At 45.5% G+C, this 19,433-nt stretch overlaps 1 protein-coding gene across 4 annotated transcripts in view; it reads left to right on the forward strand.

The window, feature by feature from the left end:
• LOC137621476 (nuclear factor of activated T-cells 5-like) overlaps positions 1–19,433 on the forward strand; it is a 426,226-nt gene that overhangs the window by 138,849 nt on the left and 267,944 nt on the right. For all 4 annotated transcript variants that reach the window (XM_068351807.1, XM_068351808.1, XM_068351806.1 and 1 more), the window contains exon 2: positions 6,127–6,240. In XM_068351807.1, the coding sequence (XP_068207908.1) occupies positions 6,183–6,240 (58 nt within the window). In that variant the 5' untranslated portion in view covers positions 6,127–6,182. The remainder of the gene's footprint in view (positions 1–6,126; positions 6,241–19,433) is intronic.

Consider the following 19,433-nt stretch of genomic DNA (forward strand, 5'->3'; position numbering starts at 1 on the left):
TGGAAGGAAGTGGAAAGTACAAAGAAGGATAGTTCTTCTTCCATCCAAGAGAAGACTTTCCTCCCACTTCTCCGAATCTTCCCATGTCCCTCCCCAGAGCGGAGACCAAGGTGAGTTATTGCTGGGTCTCATCCCGTTACTGAGACGAAGTTCCTTTTGTCACTGTACCAATCACTCTATATGTTCCGGTGCAGGAGGACATGCTGTGGAATACGATGTTGGCTTTGGCTGAAGTGGTTCCTGCTATGGGACGGAACCGCTCAAGTCGTCGAGGAGAAGTGGGACGGAGCCGCTACCTCTCCACCGACAGACAACCCACCTCATGCATGGAGATGGAGCCGCTACCTCCTCACCGACGGATGACATGCCTCACGCTCGGACATCTCCGATGCCCTTGCATGTTTCCTTGGATGGAGTGGGTGCCCACCAACGTCTCCGGGTCACGAGGGGCTCCTCAAAATGTCTTCCCCCATATAGTCTAGCGCCCCTCGCAGCCCCTCCCCCTTGCTGCTCTCAGTGTCACCGGTGGGCCTTGTGACGTCTCCAGCTCCCTCGTTGGACCATGTGAGTGTGCCAGCTGCCTTTTTGTGTTGCCTCGCTGGACAACCTGGGTAATCCAGGCTTCTTGGTGACGGCTTGGCTGGGTCATGTGGGTACTCCAGCCATTTCAGGTGCCTCTTCACGAGACCATGTCCAGCTTTGGCAGTACTGGTTTCTTCTATGTGACGGAACTGCTCAGGTCATCGAGGAGAAGTGTGGCCACGAGTGCTCCCCTACTTCCAGCAAATTCTCTGCTTCCCGGGACCTGTGGAACATACCAGTAGAAAGACGTCCGTCTGCCTTCTGCTCTGTTCCGTCCTCCTCAGCTTGGCCCGCCACGGATGGCTCTTCTCCGACCCACTCCTCCCAGCACTTGGACCATACTGATGGGGCCGCTCTCCATTCAGTACCCGCTCCCGGCACCCACCCTCATTCGTGTCCTCGAACGGAGCAACCACCCACTAGCGTTTCCGGATTACGGCAGACTCTTCAGAGTCCTAGAACAGTCCCTCTTGTCCCACCCCAGAGGAGGAGACAATCTCGAGGGGGACCAGCTGTACAACGGTTTCCCCCGCAATTTCCAAGGATGGAGGAACTGCCTAAGGGGCTCTACTGGTATGTGGAACATACCAGTAGAAAGATGTCCGACTGCCTTCTGCTCTGTTCCGTCCGCCTCAGCTTGGCCCGCCACGGATGGGTCCTCTCCGACCCACTCTTCCCAGCACTGGGACCACACTGGTGGGGGCCGCTCTCCGTTCAGTACCCGCTCCCAGCATCCACCCTCGTTCGTGTCCTCAAACGGAGCAGCCGCCCACTAGCGTTTCCGGATTACGGCAGACTCTTCAGAGTCATAGAACAGTCCCTCTTGTCCCACCCCAGGGGAGGAGATGATCCCGAGGAGGCCCAGCCGTACAATGGTTTCCCCCGTAATTTCCAAGGACGGAGGAACTGCCTAAGGAGCTCTAGAACCAAACCCTCAGGGTTACTACCTTGTGTTCCGAGGGTGCCGGTATCAAGAAGAAAACTGAGGACCTCGTGTTTTTTACTCAGTCCACCACTATCGCAGACTTCGGAGTCATTGCTGGACCATGTGGTTTCTCCAGCTACCCTGAGGTCTCCTTTGCTTAGCAGTAATGTCCTGATTTCCTCGTAGTGGCAGCGGGCACTTGGTCAGAAACCCTCCGTGTACCCTTCATCTCCCCCCAGAGGAACTTGCAGCTGCTCCGAGATATGCTGTTTGCAGAGGGACAGGGATCCCACTCATCTTTGTGGAGCAGGACCCTTCGTCTCGACGGAAGAGACCCTCACCCCCCTCCAGTCAAGAAGTGAGACGACTCGCTCATGGACATCTCTGATACCCTCACTCCAGTCCCCGGACAGAGCAGGCACACAACAGTGTTTCTGGATGACAACAGGCTCCTCAATCCGATTCCGCCATCGTAATCTGATGACTCTCACCTACCCCATCCGGGGAGTAGGGGCTCCCGAGTATAACCTATAAATCAGTGGCAGCTATCTGGAGAACCTATATATCCTCAGGGAAAGTGTCGCTATGGACCCCTCTCAAGTACACGATACTTCCTCAGGGGAAACTTGGCTAGGGATCACCCCTCGAGCACATAATACTTTCTCAAGGAAGCGTCGCTAGGCCCCACCCCGCCATCGAGCACATGATACATCCTCAGGGGAAGCATCGTTAGAGACTCTCCCTCGAGCTCATGATACATCCTCAGCGGAAGCGTTGCTAGGGACTCCCCCTCAAGCACATGATATATCTTCAGTGGGAAGAGTTGTAGTGACCCCCCTCAAGCACATGATACATCCTCAGGGGATGCGTCGCTATGGACCCCCCCCTCTCCCCAAGCACATGATATATCCTCAGGGGAAGCGTCACTATGGGCCCCCCTCAAGCACATGATACATTCTCAAGGGAAGTGCCGCTAGGGACCCCCCTTGAGCACATTATACATGCAGGGTTGCTGCATCATTAGCATTCTGTGGGCCTTGTGTGTGTTGTTTGACCACTCCTCTCGTGACCACTGGGGCCCAGCGGAAAGGAAGCATCCCGATACCTGCGACATGGCTCTCATCCCCTCAGCTTTACCCAATACGGTGGGCTTCGCTCCGACTCACCCCGCCCATCCCAGGGGCCACATCGGGCAGTGCCTCTCATCTTTGCCGGAGCCCCCCACCGGAGGACCAGCCTCCGCCAGTTGAGTCTTCTGCCTTCTGCAGAACCATCGCCTTAATTTGATTGCATAATTGCTTGGCCGACCCTGTGTCTTCCCCCGCCTTGAAGGGCTCCTCAGAAGTGGGTATTTGGTTGGCCACCCGCAAGAAGTCCTATTGCCACGGAGCCGGCCCTGGTCTTAGGCCACATCTCAACCTTCTCCAGTCTGTATAGGGCCTTTGCAGCGAGGGAGAACTCCCTGTTGTCCTACTGGTTGGCCGTGGAGACTAGTGTGTGAGCTCCTACCTTCCCCTCCGGGAGCGGGATGGAGCCACTCCACTTCTCTGGTTGGACCCCAGAACCGACAAAGCAAGCAACTACCTTCCCCTCTTACAGGAGTGGGACGGAGCCTCTTTCCTTCCTTTGTCACCTCCTCCTCCAGATGAAGTAGTGGCCCTGGACTCCGAGGGTGACTATCGCCCCAGGGACCTGCGGCCAGGCTTGTTTGTCAGTATCAGTTGGTAACTTTGCCTTCTGGACTGTTGTCGGGAGGTTGGTCCTCAGCAACACGGCCCTCCTCCTTGGTCACCACCACTCCTTACTCCAACTGTCTGTAACCCACTGCCAACCATTATTACCCTGGCCCTAAAGGATGCATATTTCCAGTCCTAATACAACCATCCAGTAGGAAGTTCCTCTGGGTCAAGTGGGTGAAGGACGTCCCCCAGTCGTGGCCCTTTTGCGTCGGGTTGCCCTCAGCCAAGCAGGTGTTCACCAGTGTCCCTTGTGGACTGCTCGGGCCTGGTGGACCAGTTGGTGTCCCTGGAGAAGTTGGTGCCTCGAGGCAGGATCAAGCTCCAGCTGGTCAAATGGGACATTGCAGCAAGTTGATGGAGGATGGACTCGGCAGGAGGGGCCAGGTGTTAGGCACTGAATGGTCTCTACTCCCAGCGATGGCAAGTCAACTGATATCCATGTGGGGTTCCCCCTCTGTGGACTTCTTCGCAACGAGGCTCAATGCGAAGTTCCCTGTGTTCTGTTTGCCGGTCTCAGATCTGGCAGCAGTTATGGAGGACGACTTCCAGCATCTGTGGGATGGCTTGGATGCGTACACCCTCGCTCCCTTCAGTCTTCTCTGACAAGTCTTGAACAGACTCCGGGAAGCAAAGGACACAAGTCTCACGTTGGTTGCTTCATGGTGGCCAGACAAGGAATGGTCCCTGAACTTAAGGTAGGTTGCAGTACAAGAACCATGGCCCCTCCTTTTAAGGGAAGATCTCTTGAGGCAGCCCCACTTCAGAGGGTTCCATGTTGGCCTGCAAAACCTCTCCCTTCATGGGTGGAGGTTATCCAGAATCCCCTAAGTCGAGAAGGCCTTTTTAGGATGGCAGCCATGCAGATGACTGCCTCCCTGACAAGTTCGTCAGAAGCCATGTAACAGGCAAATGGTTAATATTTGGGAGATGGTGCCAGTAGACGACTTCCTACTGTACGTCAGGATGGATGGAGGCCCCTCGATCACAGCGGTGGAAGGGTACTGAGCGGCACCGGGCAAGTGTTGTCGCTCAAGGCATTGAACCTGGGGACCTTGAAGCAGATGGCTAGGCTCATGAAGTGCTTTGAGATGTCGTGTCCCCCTAACCCCCCACGAGATCCAGAGGGGGACTTAGCCAAGGTCTAGGGCTTCCTTAAGGAACCCCCATTTCGAGCCCTTCAGGGACATCGTTGACTGAATTTTGATGTTGAAGACAGTCTTTGTTCTAGCCTTAGCCTCATCCAAAGTGTTAGAGAAATACACGGCCTGTCCTACAACGTGTGCCACGCTAGAGGGTGGAAGGAGCTAACGTTCCAATTTTTCCCCTCCTTCAGGGCGAAAACTCAGAACCTCGCGGCAGAAAACCCCAGGTTTGAGAAGTTTTCAGCCCCCACCATTCCAAGGTCCGGCAACGATAAGGACCTTCTCCTGTACCCTGTATAAGTCATGAGGGAGTACTTGGCTAGGACAGTGAGACTGGGACTTGCCATCAAGATCCTTTTCGTATCCACCAGTAGAGTGGAGAAGCCTGTGTCGAGGAATACTGTCTTGTTTTGGCTAAGGAAAACGATCAGAAGAGTTTACAGGTCAGCAGGAGAAGCCCTTTCAAGTCTACGAAGCCCCACAAGGTCAGGAGAATCAGGACCTCTCTGGTGTTCTCCAAGGATATGGCAGTCGGTCAAGTCTGGAAGGTGGGGGTGTGAAAGGTGCAGTCAAACTTTACGTCACACTGTCTGAGAGACTGTTTGGTCAGGTCCATTGATGCTTGCAGGTTGTGGCTGCAAAGCAGTGGATCTAATTACAATCGGAACCCCCTTACTCCATGCTGAATGGTAGAGTGGTAGCATGTCCTTTCCCTTCCACTCTCCCCGCTTCACGAGCTTTTTCCTCTGGAGCACCGGATGAAGCATCGAACAGCCTTGGTGAGTGTGATTCAGCCTTGTTTTCAACCCTGTGGGTGTGTTTCCCTTGTTGAGATGGTAGCATCTTCATTATCCGAATGGCCTCCTCAGTGCAGCTCCCCTCTTTGCCATGTAGATCCCTTATTTCTGAATGCTAAGGATGAGTCTCCTAAGAAGGAACTTTGGAGTAAGTATATTGCATTGTAACAAATAGCAAATTTTAAGTAATTTTTATCTTTCCTAGTTATACTTATAACGAACTTCCTTCGAGTTACGTTCTGCCTAGTCATCCCTGTAGGGTTCTGTAGGTGTGTGTTGAGGTTTTTGTCAATGGGAACTGTAATGAGGATCTCTACTCCAGTATGACTTGACCTGGGGCATGATGTGAGCTGCCAGATGCGTGATGCTTAAGGAAGTTAGGGAGGCCTATCAGATTTTTCTGGTCGTGACTGGAAAAATATCCAGATCTCCTAAGGAGGAAGTTTGTCGTAATAGGAAAAATATAAATTACTTGAGATTTGCTATTCTTACTTTTGTAAAGTTATTTTGATACTGTATATTCGCTCTTTAATTTGAGAAGTACTTAGTAGTGGTATTAATTATAATAATTGGTTTATATTTACTGAAACAAAAATGTCCATTACCTATTTTTGTATAAAAGTTTATATTTAACTTACTGTAATTTTCTAATGATCTCCAATGTAGGCTACACATGTGAGCTTGTTACCACAATATTATTTCTATTTAAAGATTTATACTTCCTGTCCTATTAGTATTTTTCATAAGTCAAGAACGAAACTTTTTAATTAATTTCCAATTTTGTTGCCATAATTATGTAATTGCTAGAACTGTACTTGTTTCTGCATTATGTGAGACATTATGCTCCTGCAAATTTATTCAAGTCAATATATAATAAGTTGCATGTAATATAGAAAGAGAAATCATTACAATACATTTGTATAATTCTCTATTCTTTTCAGACTCTATAAAAACTGAGGGCGAAGGATTTTATGGAGAAGAGACTTGTGGGAAGACGATGGGGAAAGTCAGCCAAAGGAGCCCTATGGTGTCACCTAGACGCAGGGTCTTGAAGAGTAAGTGTGAAAGTGAGAGGAAATCTCATTTCTGTGTTGTATCTGTTTATTTGCCATGAAAAGAAAGATTATGTAGGCTTTTAGATAATAAAAGTATAGATAGGCAAGAACACAATATACTTCATACAATATACATTCTGTTTTAAGAGCTAATGTTCCCTCCATCAGTCTATTTCTTCATAAAATACACCATCTGAGAATGGTTTGTTTACGTTTTGACTCCCTTTCGATACAAAAAAAAAAGTTATGACCTGCTTTCTTCTACTTCTGACATGCAACATTTTTTCTTGCTTTTAGTAATAAGGGATGATGTCCCGTTCATCATTGCCATTTAGTCATTTAGATTTATTTGGACAGTAAGTTTGTAAATTTTGTATCAGGCCTAGTTATTATGTTAGAGAATTTATATGACTTTCGCCATGGGTGTTAAAAGTAGTAAAGTATTCTTGTTCCTTCATCTTAAGGAAAAATCCTCAGAGGAAATTTACAAGGCCCTTTAAAACTATTAGGAAGATGCCATTCTAGTTATTGTATGAAAAGAATGCTTGGAGTTTTGGCACAGATTTTTTTTTCATTACAGAAAGTAAAATTTTTAACATCAATTATTCTTTCAACCCGATGAAAATCTTCAGATATCTGGTAACAGAAAACTGACTAATAAATCTCCGCTCTCTTTCTGTGTTCAGAGATGATTCAATACTGATATGAACTTTTCTTTTTATATTATTCAATACTCCCATTTGTCTCTCACTTCGGCACTTGGCCACTTTCAATGTGAGGAATACACAATTCTACTTGTTAGAGAAATTTATATGGATAAGGACTCAATTCTATTGCTCAGAGAAACTTTTAGAAAACCCTATCATCTGTTCAGATGACCTCTTACTAAGTTTAGGTAAAAGTAGGCCTAACCCTAGCTACTTCTACTCCCTTCAATAGTTTTGTTTAGTAAAATAAGGAAAGGTGTGACAAGTTACAAGAATGTTTTAACCTCCCTTACTCCTTCACTTTCTCTTATTACCCAGTTTGACCACTAGCTTCTTATTTTATATAACTAATTAATAGGCATCTAGATAATAAAATATAGTATTAATAGTTGCCCTTTGATGGTTGCAGTACCTTTGTCCCAACGCAAGATACAAACCTTCCGCTCTTTAATATAGCATTATTATTTCAGTGGAGCTGAAAACTAATCTAAACTGAAGGTTAAACAGGGTTTAACTACCCACCACTAGTTAGCAGGGGTAGCAGGGGTGTGTTTACCCCCGCTTCAACTAGCACTGGTGACTGACCGTCACTTTTTAATTCTGCTTGGTAGAGTGTAGACCTGTCTCACTCTCCCATTAACCTAAACTGGCTGAAACTTATTCCTTTTCTTTTCTATGAGCTTGCCTGTGAGGTCCAACCATGCAAGTTTGGGTCTTGAAGTGTGCTGTTGCGGCACATTCATGTCCTCTGGGGAGATGAAACCTCACGGTCTCTACCCTTCTTGCTGAGGTTACTCATGCACTAAGGAGTTTCCATGTAGTGTGTGCCGGGGGGGGTCGCCCTCCCAGTGGTTGAGGTTTGGTAGGCGGAAGGAGAAGAAGTCTAAGAGAGATTCTTCCTCTTCGAGGTCAGCCTCGATCTCTCCATCCTAACTCTACCCGACCGGCTTCCTCCGAGGAACGGTCGAGTACGAGTACGTCGGGACAACCTTGTGCAGGATCTCTTCCTATTGCCTCCCCTAGAGGGGGAGTGAGAGATTCCTCTGCGGGGGAAGTCTTTCCGAGATGACGCGGTTCATCTGCTGTGGCCCTCCTTGGGATGACGGGTTCTCCATCAAAGCAGAAGCTACAGGAGGTCCTGCGTTTGGGTGTTTGTGCGCACTCGATCGCTGAATCTTCTTCTTCTGCTCTCTCTGACGTCCCCCCTGCTTTGGCGAGGGGATAAGAGCAGTTGAGGACAAGCACTCCTTGGAGCGACTTGTCAAGAGACCCTCAGGTCTCAGGAACAAGCTTCGGCTTTGTTCCGGAGGTTGTTCAGGGAGCTGATCCTCCTCCCAGGCTTGCTCGAAGGAAGGAGAAGCAAATTTGGCAAATAGAAGGTTCTCCTTCCAGTGTTGCGCAGTATGACCTTCCATGGAAAGAAAAAGCGACACAACCTACAGAGCGTCAGCTCCCTCGTCCTCATCGCCATCAGAAGGAGGTGTCAAATGATCCTTTACTTTGTGAGAAGAGAGATCTTCTCCGACTTTCTCTTCTTAATGGCAGCTCCCTCGTCCGCAAGGTGAGGATTGTTCCTTACGCTTGCCACCCTCTTAATGAGAGAATGCCTTGTCGACGTCATCATGCTTCAACTGGAAATATCGTTTTCATTTTGAAGCATTGTGATGGGCAAGAGGGCACTCAAACTTGGGGAAATTGCTCCCCAGTTCGAATCTAAATTTATCTCTATCATCTTTTCTCCTCTGAATATTACTTCGACCTTCTAATTTTATAAACTTTTTTTCATGTTGCTGTCCCAACTCTGAGTAAAATTTGCCTTATCATATATACAGTATATATATATATATATATATATATATATATATATATATATATATATATATATATATATATATATATATATACTGTATATATATATATATATATATATATATATACTACTTTTTTTAATGGCATGGATGCTTCTACATCTGTTAATGGAGCTGGCGTGGAGAATGGGAGGAGATATCATGGTTGGGAGGTGAGAGTATTAGATGATATCAACCATCCCAAAGATGGTTTGAACCCTTTTGGCTAAACTATTCTTAAAGGTTGGGTCTTCAGAATCCAGGGGGATCCAATGCTTGAGGTAGGACTCTTGGCTTCTGGCCGAAAACCCATCATTACAGGCATGGGGAGGATGATTCCATATTTTCTTGGTCTCAGTCATAACAGGCGGGTTAAGCTTACACCTGTGCCTCTATATCTGTTTTGATGCTCTCCTTCGGGTAGCGTATGGAGTGGACCATCTGAGAGCATCAAATCATCCATTCCTTCTGGGAAGTATACTCTCATTGTGCTGATAGTGGAGAGTGCAAATTTACTTTCCAACGTGTGATGCCTAAATATTCTTGAGCAGTTAATAAAAACCAATGCAAACCAAACATGACACTTTCTTATGGATTCTGCTGACAACGCCCCTCACCCCCCTGGATATACTGACTCGCCCCCGGCGATGTTGACGACCATTGCTAGTCTAATTAGTGATTTTTATCTCTAACGTGGGCAAAGAGGGCATTATTATCTTGAGCATATCTGACACTTTTCTTATGTTGTTCAATTCTCTTTTCTAGGGCTTTACCAGTTTGACCAATATAGAATTTGCACAAGAATTGCGTGGAAAACGGTATATACATCCCTTGGTAATGTCAGGAGAATTCTTTATTATGGCCGTTTTTTTTTTATTGTTACTCTTAAATATTACATTTGTATTGAAATTTTTCATCAGGTGGGAATTTCTTTAAAAGAATTACTATTAAGCAGTAAAAGTAAATATTGTGTATAGTAGTTCTTCCTGTTATCATTACCGAAAAAGGGTCTTTTTTGTTGTTCTTAGTGCATCATCCAACACAATTTCAGGGTACTTCAGTTTCTTAGCTATTACTCTAATGTCATTTATCTCATCATCAATATATTCAGAGCTGCAGACTCGAAATGCTCTTAAAACATAGAAATAAATACAGATTACTTAACTTTGTGGCTTTAATTTGAGTAGCAATGAACATATGTTGAAATATTCGTTGGCTTTCTATATACACTAAACTTAAGTCTATTGTTACATCTGTGTATACGACAGTTCAAAAAAGGTATGGTACAATTATTCTCCAGCTCCATAGTGAAAATCAATCTAAGAAGAAAATTATCTAAATTTTCATTTCCTGGCCACACACATTATGTCGTCAATATAGCGAAACCATGTTACATTATTAAGTATGATGTTATTTAAGATTCTAATTTCAAAAAATTCCATATATAGATTACTCAGTACTGGCGATAAAGGGTTTCCCATAGCCATACCAAATGTTTGTTCATAAAATCTCCCATTGAATTCACATTTACAATCTTTTATACATAGTTTAATTAATTCTTTTAAGGTATTTTTGGAAAATGGTAAATTCAATTGCCTACTATCCAAGGTTGCAGATAAAAATTCCAACGTCATCAATCGGTACTCTAGTGAATAGTGAGACTACATCAAAACTGACAAGCCTACATGTACTGTTAATCTGTACTTCATTCAGTTTATTAATCAAGTCTTCATTATTTTTTATATTTGAATATGAAATGGTGCCAATTAAAGGGTTGAGGATATTGACAAGGTACTTAGATCATTTATATGCTGCTGAACCTACAGAGCTAATTATTGGTCTAGCTGGATAATTTGGCTTATGAGTTTTAATAGTCCCATACATCTATGGAATTAAGAAAAAATCCAGTTGAGTCTGTGAATAGTAATTACAACAAAAAAGTAAAAGAGTTTAAAAAAAGGGAATGAAGATCTGATAAAAAAAGGTTTGTACAATATCACCAACGTTGCCATATATATATATATATATATATATATATATATATATATATATATATATATATATATATATAGTATATATATATATATATATATATATATATATATATATATATATATATATATATATATATATGTATATGGGACTATTAAAACTCATAAGCCAAATTATCCAGCTGGGCCAATAATTAGCTCTGTAGGTTCAGCACCATATAAATTATCCAAGTACCTTATGAATATCCTCAACCCTTTAGTTGGCACTATTTCATATTCAAATATAAAAAATAATTAAGACTTGATTAATAAACTGAATGAAGTACAGATTAACAGTACCTGTAGGCTTGTCAGTTTTGATGTAGTCTCATTATTCACTAGAGTACCTATTGATGTTGTGTTGGAATTTTTATCTGAAACCTTGTATAATAGGCAATTGAATTTACCATTTTTGAATTCAATACGAGATTTTATGCACAAACATTGGGTATGGCTATGGGAAACCCTTTATCCCCAGTACTGAGTAATCTATATATGGAAGTTTTTGAAATTAGAATCTTAAATAACATCATACCTAATAATGTAAAATGGTTTCGCTATATTGATGACATAATATGTGTGGTTAGGAAATGAAAATTTTGATAATTTTTTTCTTAGATTAAATAGCTTGGTACCATCAATAAATTTCACTATGGAGCTGGAGAATAATTGTACACTACCTTTTTTTGGACTGTCGTATACACAGCTGTAACAATAGACTTAAGTTTAGTGTATATATAAAGCCAACGAATATCTCAGCATATGTCTACTACTACTCAAATCAAAGCAACAAAGTTAAGAAATCTGTATTTACTTCCATGTTTTTAAGAGCATTTCGAGTCTGCAGCCCTGAATATATTGATGATGAAATAAATGAGATTAGAGCAATAGGTAAAAAACTGATGTACCCTGGAATTGTGTTACATGATGCACTAAGAACAGCGAAAAAGACCTTTTCAGTATTGATAACAGGAAGAACCACACAAAATTTACTTGTACTTCCTTATAGTAATTCTTTTAAAGAAATTCCCCAACTGTTGAAAAATTTCAATGTAAATGTAGCATTTAAGAGTAACAATGCAATAAAAACAGCCTTAATAAAAAATTCTCCTGACATTACCAAGGGATGTGTATATCGTATTCCATGCAATGCTTGTGAAAAGTATTACATTGGTCAAACTGTTAAAGCCCTTGAAAAGAGAATTGAACAACAAGAAAAGTGTCAGATATGCTCAAGATAATAATGCACGCTTTGCCCACGTTAGAGATGAAAATCACACTATTAATTGGTCATGTGCAAAGAAATTGGTTCATTCGAATAATTTATTGGAAATAAACATCAACGAGTCCAGTTTCATAAAAGAATCCTTTGAAAACAACTTGAATATTGGACAAAGAATGTATAAACTTGACGCCTTTATATGTAAAGAGATTTGCAAGCTATATATGGTCATTAAGACATTAGTGCATTTGATGACTTTATATGAGGTGCATGCAACGAATGTTTGAAGCTGAAAAAATAAATGTACGTAATTACACACTTGTAATGGTTATAAAATAAAATAGGTTACCATACCTGTGATAGGCCATCCTGTTACATCCATATATATATATATATATATATATATATATATATATATATATATATATATATATATATATCACTAAATCCCGTCCGGAATTCTCCGGGTTGGGTCCTGCATCTGATATCGCCCTTCTCTCCAGAGACTCCTATCCAATACCATCTGTGCCAGCTGCTGAAATGTCTCGCCTCTATTTGCTTTCTTGAAGGTTTTCACCCATGAATCTCTTGGTCGTCCTCTCGGTCTATTTCAGGCCACTCGACCATGAAGCACAATCTTTGGCCATCTGTCCTGTTCCATCCTCTGTACATGCCCAAACCATCTCCTCTGAATGTCTTCCACTCTAATCAGAATTGTGTCTTCAACACCAGCCATTTCTCTCACTCTCTCGTTCGTAATTCTGTCCTCCCATCTTACACCGCAGATTCTTCTCAGACATTTCATTTCAAAGGCTAATAACTTTTTCTCTTCTCTCTTCTTCAGTATCCAGCATTCAGCACCGTATATCACAGTGGGGATTACTATTGCTCTTAATAGTCTAATTTTCAACTTAATGGATATATTTCTATCTTTCCAGATTCTTCTTAGCCTTCCAAATGCTTTCTGGCCACTTGAGATTCGGTTTTGAATTGCTCTTTCCATCTTTCCGTCTGCTGTGAAAAACACTCCCAAATATTTAAACTCATTGACTTGTTCCACTTCTCCCTCTGATAGCTGTATTTCTAAGGCCTCTGTCTGGCGTCCAATTTTCATACTTTTGGTTTTCTCTCTATTTATCACTAATTCATACTTACTGTACTGCTCCTCCACCATTCTCAACACTCTCTGAAGTTCCTCCTTAGTTTCTGCTAAAAGCACTATGTCATCTGCATATCTCATGTTAGATATTTTTGTCCCTCCTATATCTATGCCACTCTCATAATCTCCAAGTGCCATTCTCATTACCCATTCCAAGTATAGGTTGAAGAGGTGTGGTGATAGTGGGCAACCCTGTATAACCCCACCAGTGGTTATGAACTCTTCTGTCAATCACTTTCCTTTTATTATTCTAGCCGATGTCCTTTCATACAATCTCCTGATGGTTTCCAGTATTTTTGGTTCTAATCCCCATTCCTTCAAAATCCTAATCATTCCTTCCCTCCATGTGGAGTCAAACGCTTGCCCGAAGTCAATACACAATACAGATCTTTTTCCTTCTCCCAGAATTTTTCTATGATTTGTGAGAAGGTGAATACATGATCGATTGTTCCTCTACCCGCCCTAAATCTTGCTTGACCCTCATCAATTATTTCCTCTTCTTGCCTTGCTATTCTACTTTGTATGATTTTTGCTAAAACTTTATAAGCATGTGGTAATAGACTGATAGGCCTATAATTTTTGCATAAGGTGGAGTCCCCTATCTTGTGTGTTGGAATTATAATGTTTTCAATCCAATCATTTGGAGCTGCTTGTCCATCTACTATATCCCTGCATAAATCACACAACCATCTTTCTACCATTTCACAGCCAGCCTCAAGCAATTCCTTTGGTACTCCATCTATTCCTGGTGCTTTCCCACTTGACATAGCTCTTAAAGCTTTTTCCACTTCTTCTATCAGGAGATCTGGCATTTCCTGCATGTTCCATAGCTCTCCTCTAAGTTCTGGGTAATCTTCTCCAGTTACCTGTCTCCCACTTCCTTTTAGTTGTTCCTCGTAGTGCGTTTTCCAGATCTCAACATCGGCCATTGCTGATACCTTGTTACCATCTGCATCGCTTAGAGCAATTCCATTGTTTTTCCAACCCCTTGTCAATCTGTCTACTGCAGTGAATAGCTCTCTTGAATGGCCGTTTCTGAAACATTCCTCACATGTTTTACACAGGTCTTCTATCCATTTCATTTTTGCTCCTTTGCATTTATTGTCCACTGCTTTGCACTTTTGTCTATAACTTGCTTTGTTTTCGTGGGATGGGTCTTCATTCTTTGTCTTTTTTGCTTCTCTCCTCTCTTGGCATGCATCCAATACTTCCTCTGTGACCCACGGTTGCTTTGCTCCCCTTCTCCTTCCCAAAATACTGTCGGCTTCCTCTTTAATTATGTCTCGTCCCTGACACCACTTTTCCTCTGTTGTTTAGAGTCCTATTAGTGGTTCAAAACGTCCTCCTACTCATACTTTGAAGGCAGTTTTTACTTCCTCGTTCCCCGGTTTATCCAGATTATACCTGATTAGTTCTTGATTTCTTCCTCTGTCTGTCCGAAATTTAATACGGATGTTTGAAAGTAGCAGTTCATGTTATATTCCAAAGTCTGCTCCCCTCATCACTTTTGTTCCCATCACTGATGTTTTCCATCTCTTATTTATAAGGATATAATCAATGCAGTTCTTATGAATTCCATCTGCGTGTGTCCATGTGTATCTGTGCTGTTCTCTATGATAAAAGTAAGTATTTGTTATACACAGTTGTTTACCCTGGCAAAATTCCAACATCCTCTGTCCTCTTTCATTTCTTTCACCTAAACCGAACTCTCCCATCACATCCTCGTAGCCTCTCCTGTCATTTCCGATTTTACTATTAAAATCGCCCATCACCATGACTATATCGCCTGTCTTTGTTGTCTCTATTTCCTCCTCTAACTGTGAATAGAAGTTTTCTACGTCTTCATCTTCATATGAGCTGTCTGGTGCATATACCTGAACAACCTTAAAATTCTTGTGCTTTCCTCTCAAAGTGACCAAAATTATTCTTGAGTTCACAGAATTGTGCTCCAAATAAGCTGTTTGTGCTCTTTTTCCTAACATTAGTGCTACTCCCTCTCTATGAATATTGTCTGCTCTACCTGAATACAATATATATATATATATACTGTATATATATATATATATATATATATATATATATATATATATATATATATATATATATATATATATATATATTTGTTCCGACACGAATACTTTACCTCGAATTACCTCTTCGGAGGGTCCTTGGACCTCTCTCAATCTCGACCAAGATTTCCCGTGCTACCCCCCCTATCTCGCTCCCGATAGTTCCTACCCCCGCCGCCAGGATAATTCCTGCGGCCCGGATTAGGGCAGGTCACTGCTTTTCCCGGGTCAGGATCTCATTAAGTCCTTGGTCGTGAGATGCGAATCATCTCACTCTCTCGGTTAAACTCTCGATCCTTTGGCGCGTTGTGATCCCACGTGTTCCCAGTGTACGGACTTGTGTTTTTTCGCAGTGTACCTCCCAAGTGTTCCTGTGCGTTCACTTTTCAACCGTGTCCTTACCCGGTGTTTAATTCATTTCCTTAGTGCTTGTGTCGTGCGTTGTGTGCGTTATGGAACTGTATTCCTTGATTTTCTTCAAGGAATTGATAGCTGAAAGGAAAACTTTTTACAAGAAATCGTTCTTCCTCCCCTTATCCTCGGTGTTGCCGTGTAGGGGCAGCTTATGTTCCTCTTCAACCACGTGTCAGGACTTCTGGTCCTGGAACGTAGTGCAGTGAGTGCACTTCGGCACTAAAAGGAAGAATACATCCAGGAGGCTCGTAGGAAGACGAGCCTCTCTTCGCCAACTTAATTCCCGATGCCTCGTCGAATAGAGATTCTTATACAGCCATCTTCCCCTACCCAGAGTAGGGGACGAGGTAAGTCAGTTGCGGGGAAGTGCCCATTGCTCTTACCCCAAGAATTTGAGTGGGTGCGGTATAGCACCAAGAGGAAGTGGGCGACGAAGGGTTCGCCTAAGAAGACTGGCGCGGGGCGTCCCGCCGGGCTGAGCTTCCCTACCACCCTCTCCTACCCAGAGTAGGAGACGAGGTTGGTTTATTTTGTAGAAGATAACTCTTAAGAAGTAGTTCGAGGTAAGTACTACTTTCGGGAGTGTGTGGGGAGACGGAGTCCTGGTGCAAGCAGGCCACGTCTCCTCTGATGACCCCATGTGGGGGAAAATGTCTCTAATTCTTCTCCAGTCTCTTAGCGTATTTTTCAGTCTCTTCTGCAGCCGAGGGCCTCGCCGAGAAGGAGCCCCCCCAGGTCTGTCTTGCAGCGTCCCCCGGACCGACAACCCAGGGTTTTTTCTCACCACGAAGGCCATCCTCCAGACGCAGATATAACCCTCGCAGGGAGAAATGCGAGAAGGCCTCTTCAGGCAGGCGTAAGACCGCGAAGCTTCCGGTTCACCCCGCCAACGGGTGTAACCGAGCTTCTTTACGGGCAGCCTGGCCGAATCAGCACAGCTGGTTCGGTCCTCGGACTTAAAAGGAACGGTTCCCTCCGTCGGGTCAGCCCACGAGGATCCGCGTCCGCGTCCCCCAGCCCGCCCGCAGGTGTAAGCGGGCTTATTTACGGGCAGCCTGGCCGAATCAGCACAGCTGGCTCGGCCCTCGGACTTAAAAGGAACGGTTCCCTCCGTCGGGTCAGCCCACGGGGATCCGCGTCCGCGTCCCCCAGCCCGCCCGCAGGTGTAAGGGGGCTTATTTACGGGCAGCCTGGCCGAATCAGCGCAGCTGGTTCGGCCCTCGGTCTTAAAAGGAACGGTTCCCTCCGTTGGGTCAGCCACGAGGATCCGCGTCCGCGTCCCCCGGAGAGAATACACGAACAGTAGTCCTCGACGGTACGGCGTTGCCGGTTCTGACCCCGAACCTGGTGCGGAGCTCCCCGCCGGGGAAACCGGTACCACCGCAAGGGAGTGCCTGGGATTCCAGAACCGAAGCGACCGGGGAGTGCCCGGTGACCCGGCGACTCGAGATCAAGCGGTAGGAAGGACTCTACAGGTAAGCGTAAGTCCCCGAAGCCTCCGGTTAACCCCGCCCAGCGGGGGAAACGCGCTGCTGGTCGGGCGGCCTGGCCGAACCAGCCCGTCTGGTGAGGCCTTGGGGTCAGAAGGAACGGTTCCCGCTGTCGGGCCAGCCCACGGGAACCGCATCCTCGGCACCCAGAGCCTTGGGCCGACGGGAGTCCCCGCTGAACCAGCGATGCTTGCGGTATCCCAGGCCCCTGGTGCGGACGTCCCCGCAGGTGAAATCCAGGTCCTCGGATGACGGAGGACTCCGTCTATAGGAGAGTGGTTAGCCTTTACAGAAGACATCACAGGTACCGGAACCTGCAGCTACGGATGTAGGTTCCGGGAAGTCAAGCCTTTTTGAGGATCATGCAGACTCCTTACAACCTAAGACGTCTCTAGCACTTCCTCTAACCCGAGGTCTGGTCCTAGAGCAGGGTTATGTCGGCAAGGTAGTGGCCAACACTGCAGGAGTCCCCCAACCTTTAAGGGGGTCAGCAGGACATCCTTAGTCAAGGCGTTTTCAGACAGTAGAGCCTCTTCAGCCCCAGTCTGGTTCTCGCCAGCAGGAGCCTCCATGAGAGAGATAATGTCGAGGGACTTAGTAAACGTCCCCTCTTGGCTGGACTGGTGGGCTCACTCTTTGGGAGGTGTACAAGCCTCCTTTGACCCCGAGGACCCTGTCCAGCAAGGCCTTCAACCCTTAGGTTAGTGACTTTTCAGTCTCTCACACTAACAGCTAACTGGGTGTTCTGGAAGCGAAACACTGTTCTGGCGTAAGTGTCTTGGAAGGCACCAGACAGGGGGACGCGACCCATTCGCAGCTTTCCCTTGGGGGGAGAATCTCTGTTTCCTCGGAAGGAACGAGAAACCATAGTGGAGAAGGTCTTGAAATAGAAGGAGGCTAACGTCCCCAGACCTACGACTCCTAGGAGACCACCCTAGAAGAGATCTGTCTCGGATAGTGCCGCGACACCCCAAGCATCTACCAGCACTACGAGGAGAGAAGCCCTCGTCCTCCTGGTCCGCAACGCCTCAGCCCCTCCACAGGGGAGCTCCAGCGCCTTCTAGCTCCTTCAGGTCGGGTTACCCCGCCTCTAGGGGAGGCAGGTCAGGCCGACCCTCTAGAAGAAGGGAAGAGTGGGAGGCTCCCTATCCCCACCCAACCTTCGGGTTGGAGGATGACTCAGGCGTCATTGGCAAGCATGGAGGGCTCAAGGAGCAGAACCTTGGACAGTGTCCTTACTAAAGAAGGGCTACGGACTTCCATTCCTGACGGAACCACCCACGCCTTTTCCGGCCAACCGGATAGATGGCTAGATCCTAAAGACCCGTTAAAGAGGACCTCCCTTCAAGAGGAGGTGTTGTCCATGCTAGAGAAGGGTACCATGGAAGAAGTTCTTCTCCCAGGACCAGGTGTCTACAGTCGCCTATTCCTGGCAGAAAAAGAGACCGGGGGGTGGAGGCCGGTTATAGATCTGTCAGATCTCAACAGGTTCGTCAAGATGACGGACTTCTAAATGGACATGCAGAATTCGGTCCTGCTGTCCTAGAGGGAGAAAGATTGTAGAATACCATCGACCCCAAGGACGTATACTTCCAGATTCCGGTCCACACCTCGGGTCGGAGGTTCCTCCGGGTGAAATAGGGTTCCCAGTTCCTACAATTCAGGACCCCCTTTTTCTTTGGTCTGTCAACAACGCCCAAAGTGTTCGTGAGAGTGCCCACGGCTGTCGCAGGGGGGGCCACGAACGAGGCATACGCCTTAGCAGATACCTGGACGGCTGGTAGCTTCTTCCCGCCTCAAAGGTCCTCTTGGAGGAACAAGGGAGAAGTCTCCTCCAGTTTGGCAAGGATCTGGGGAACTGAATCAACCCGAAGTAGCAAAATCTATCCCCTTCCACCGGAATGAACTACTGGGGAATAACATTAGACCTTTTTTCGGGGAGAATTTTTCCCTTCGGAGAATAAGATATGACACCTCAGGCTCATTGGTCAGACGTTCCTACTGTTCACAGACGTCTCCAACCAGAGATGGGGAGCCCTTCCCCTCGACGAAGCGGCACGAGAGACCTGGTTGGAAGGGGAGAGACAACTCCACACAATGTCCTGGAGTTGGAAGTAGTCCAGAAGGCGTGCCTACACTTCGCAAGTCTGCTAAAAGGGGAACTCCGTGGCGTGGATGAGCGACAACACCACGGTAATGGCATACATAAACAAGCAGGGTACTTGTAATCGAAGGAGTTGGGCGATCTCACCATA

The sequence above is a fragment of the Palaemon carinicauda genome, chromosome 28 (assembly GCF_036898095.1).
Source record: "Palaemon carinicauda isolate YSFRI2023 chromosome 28, ASM3689809v2, whole genome shotgun sequence".
Classification (NCBI taxonomy): Eukaryota; Metazoa; Arthropoda; class Malacostraca; order Decapoda; family Palaemonidae; genus Palaemon; species Palaemon carinicauda.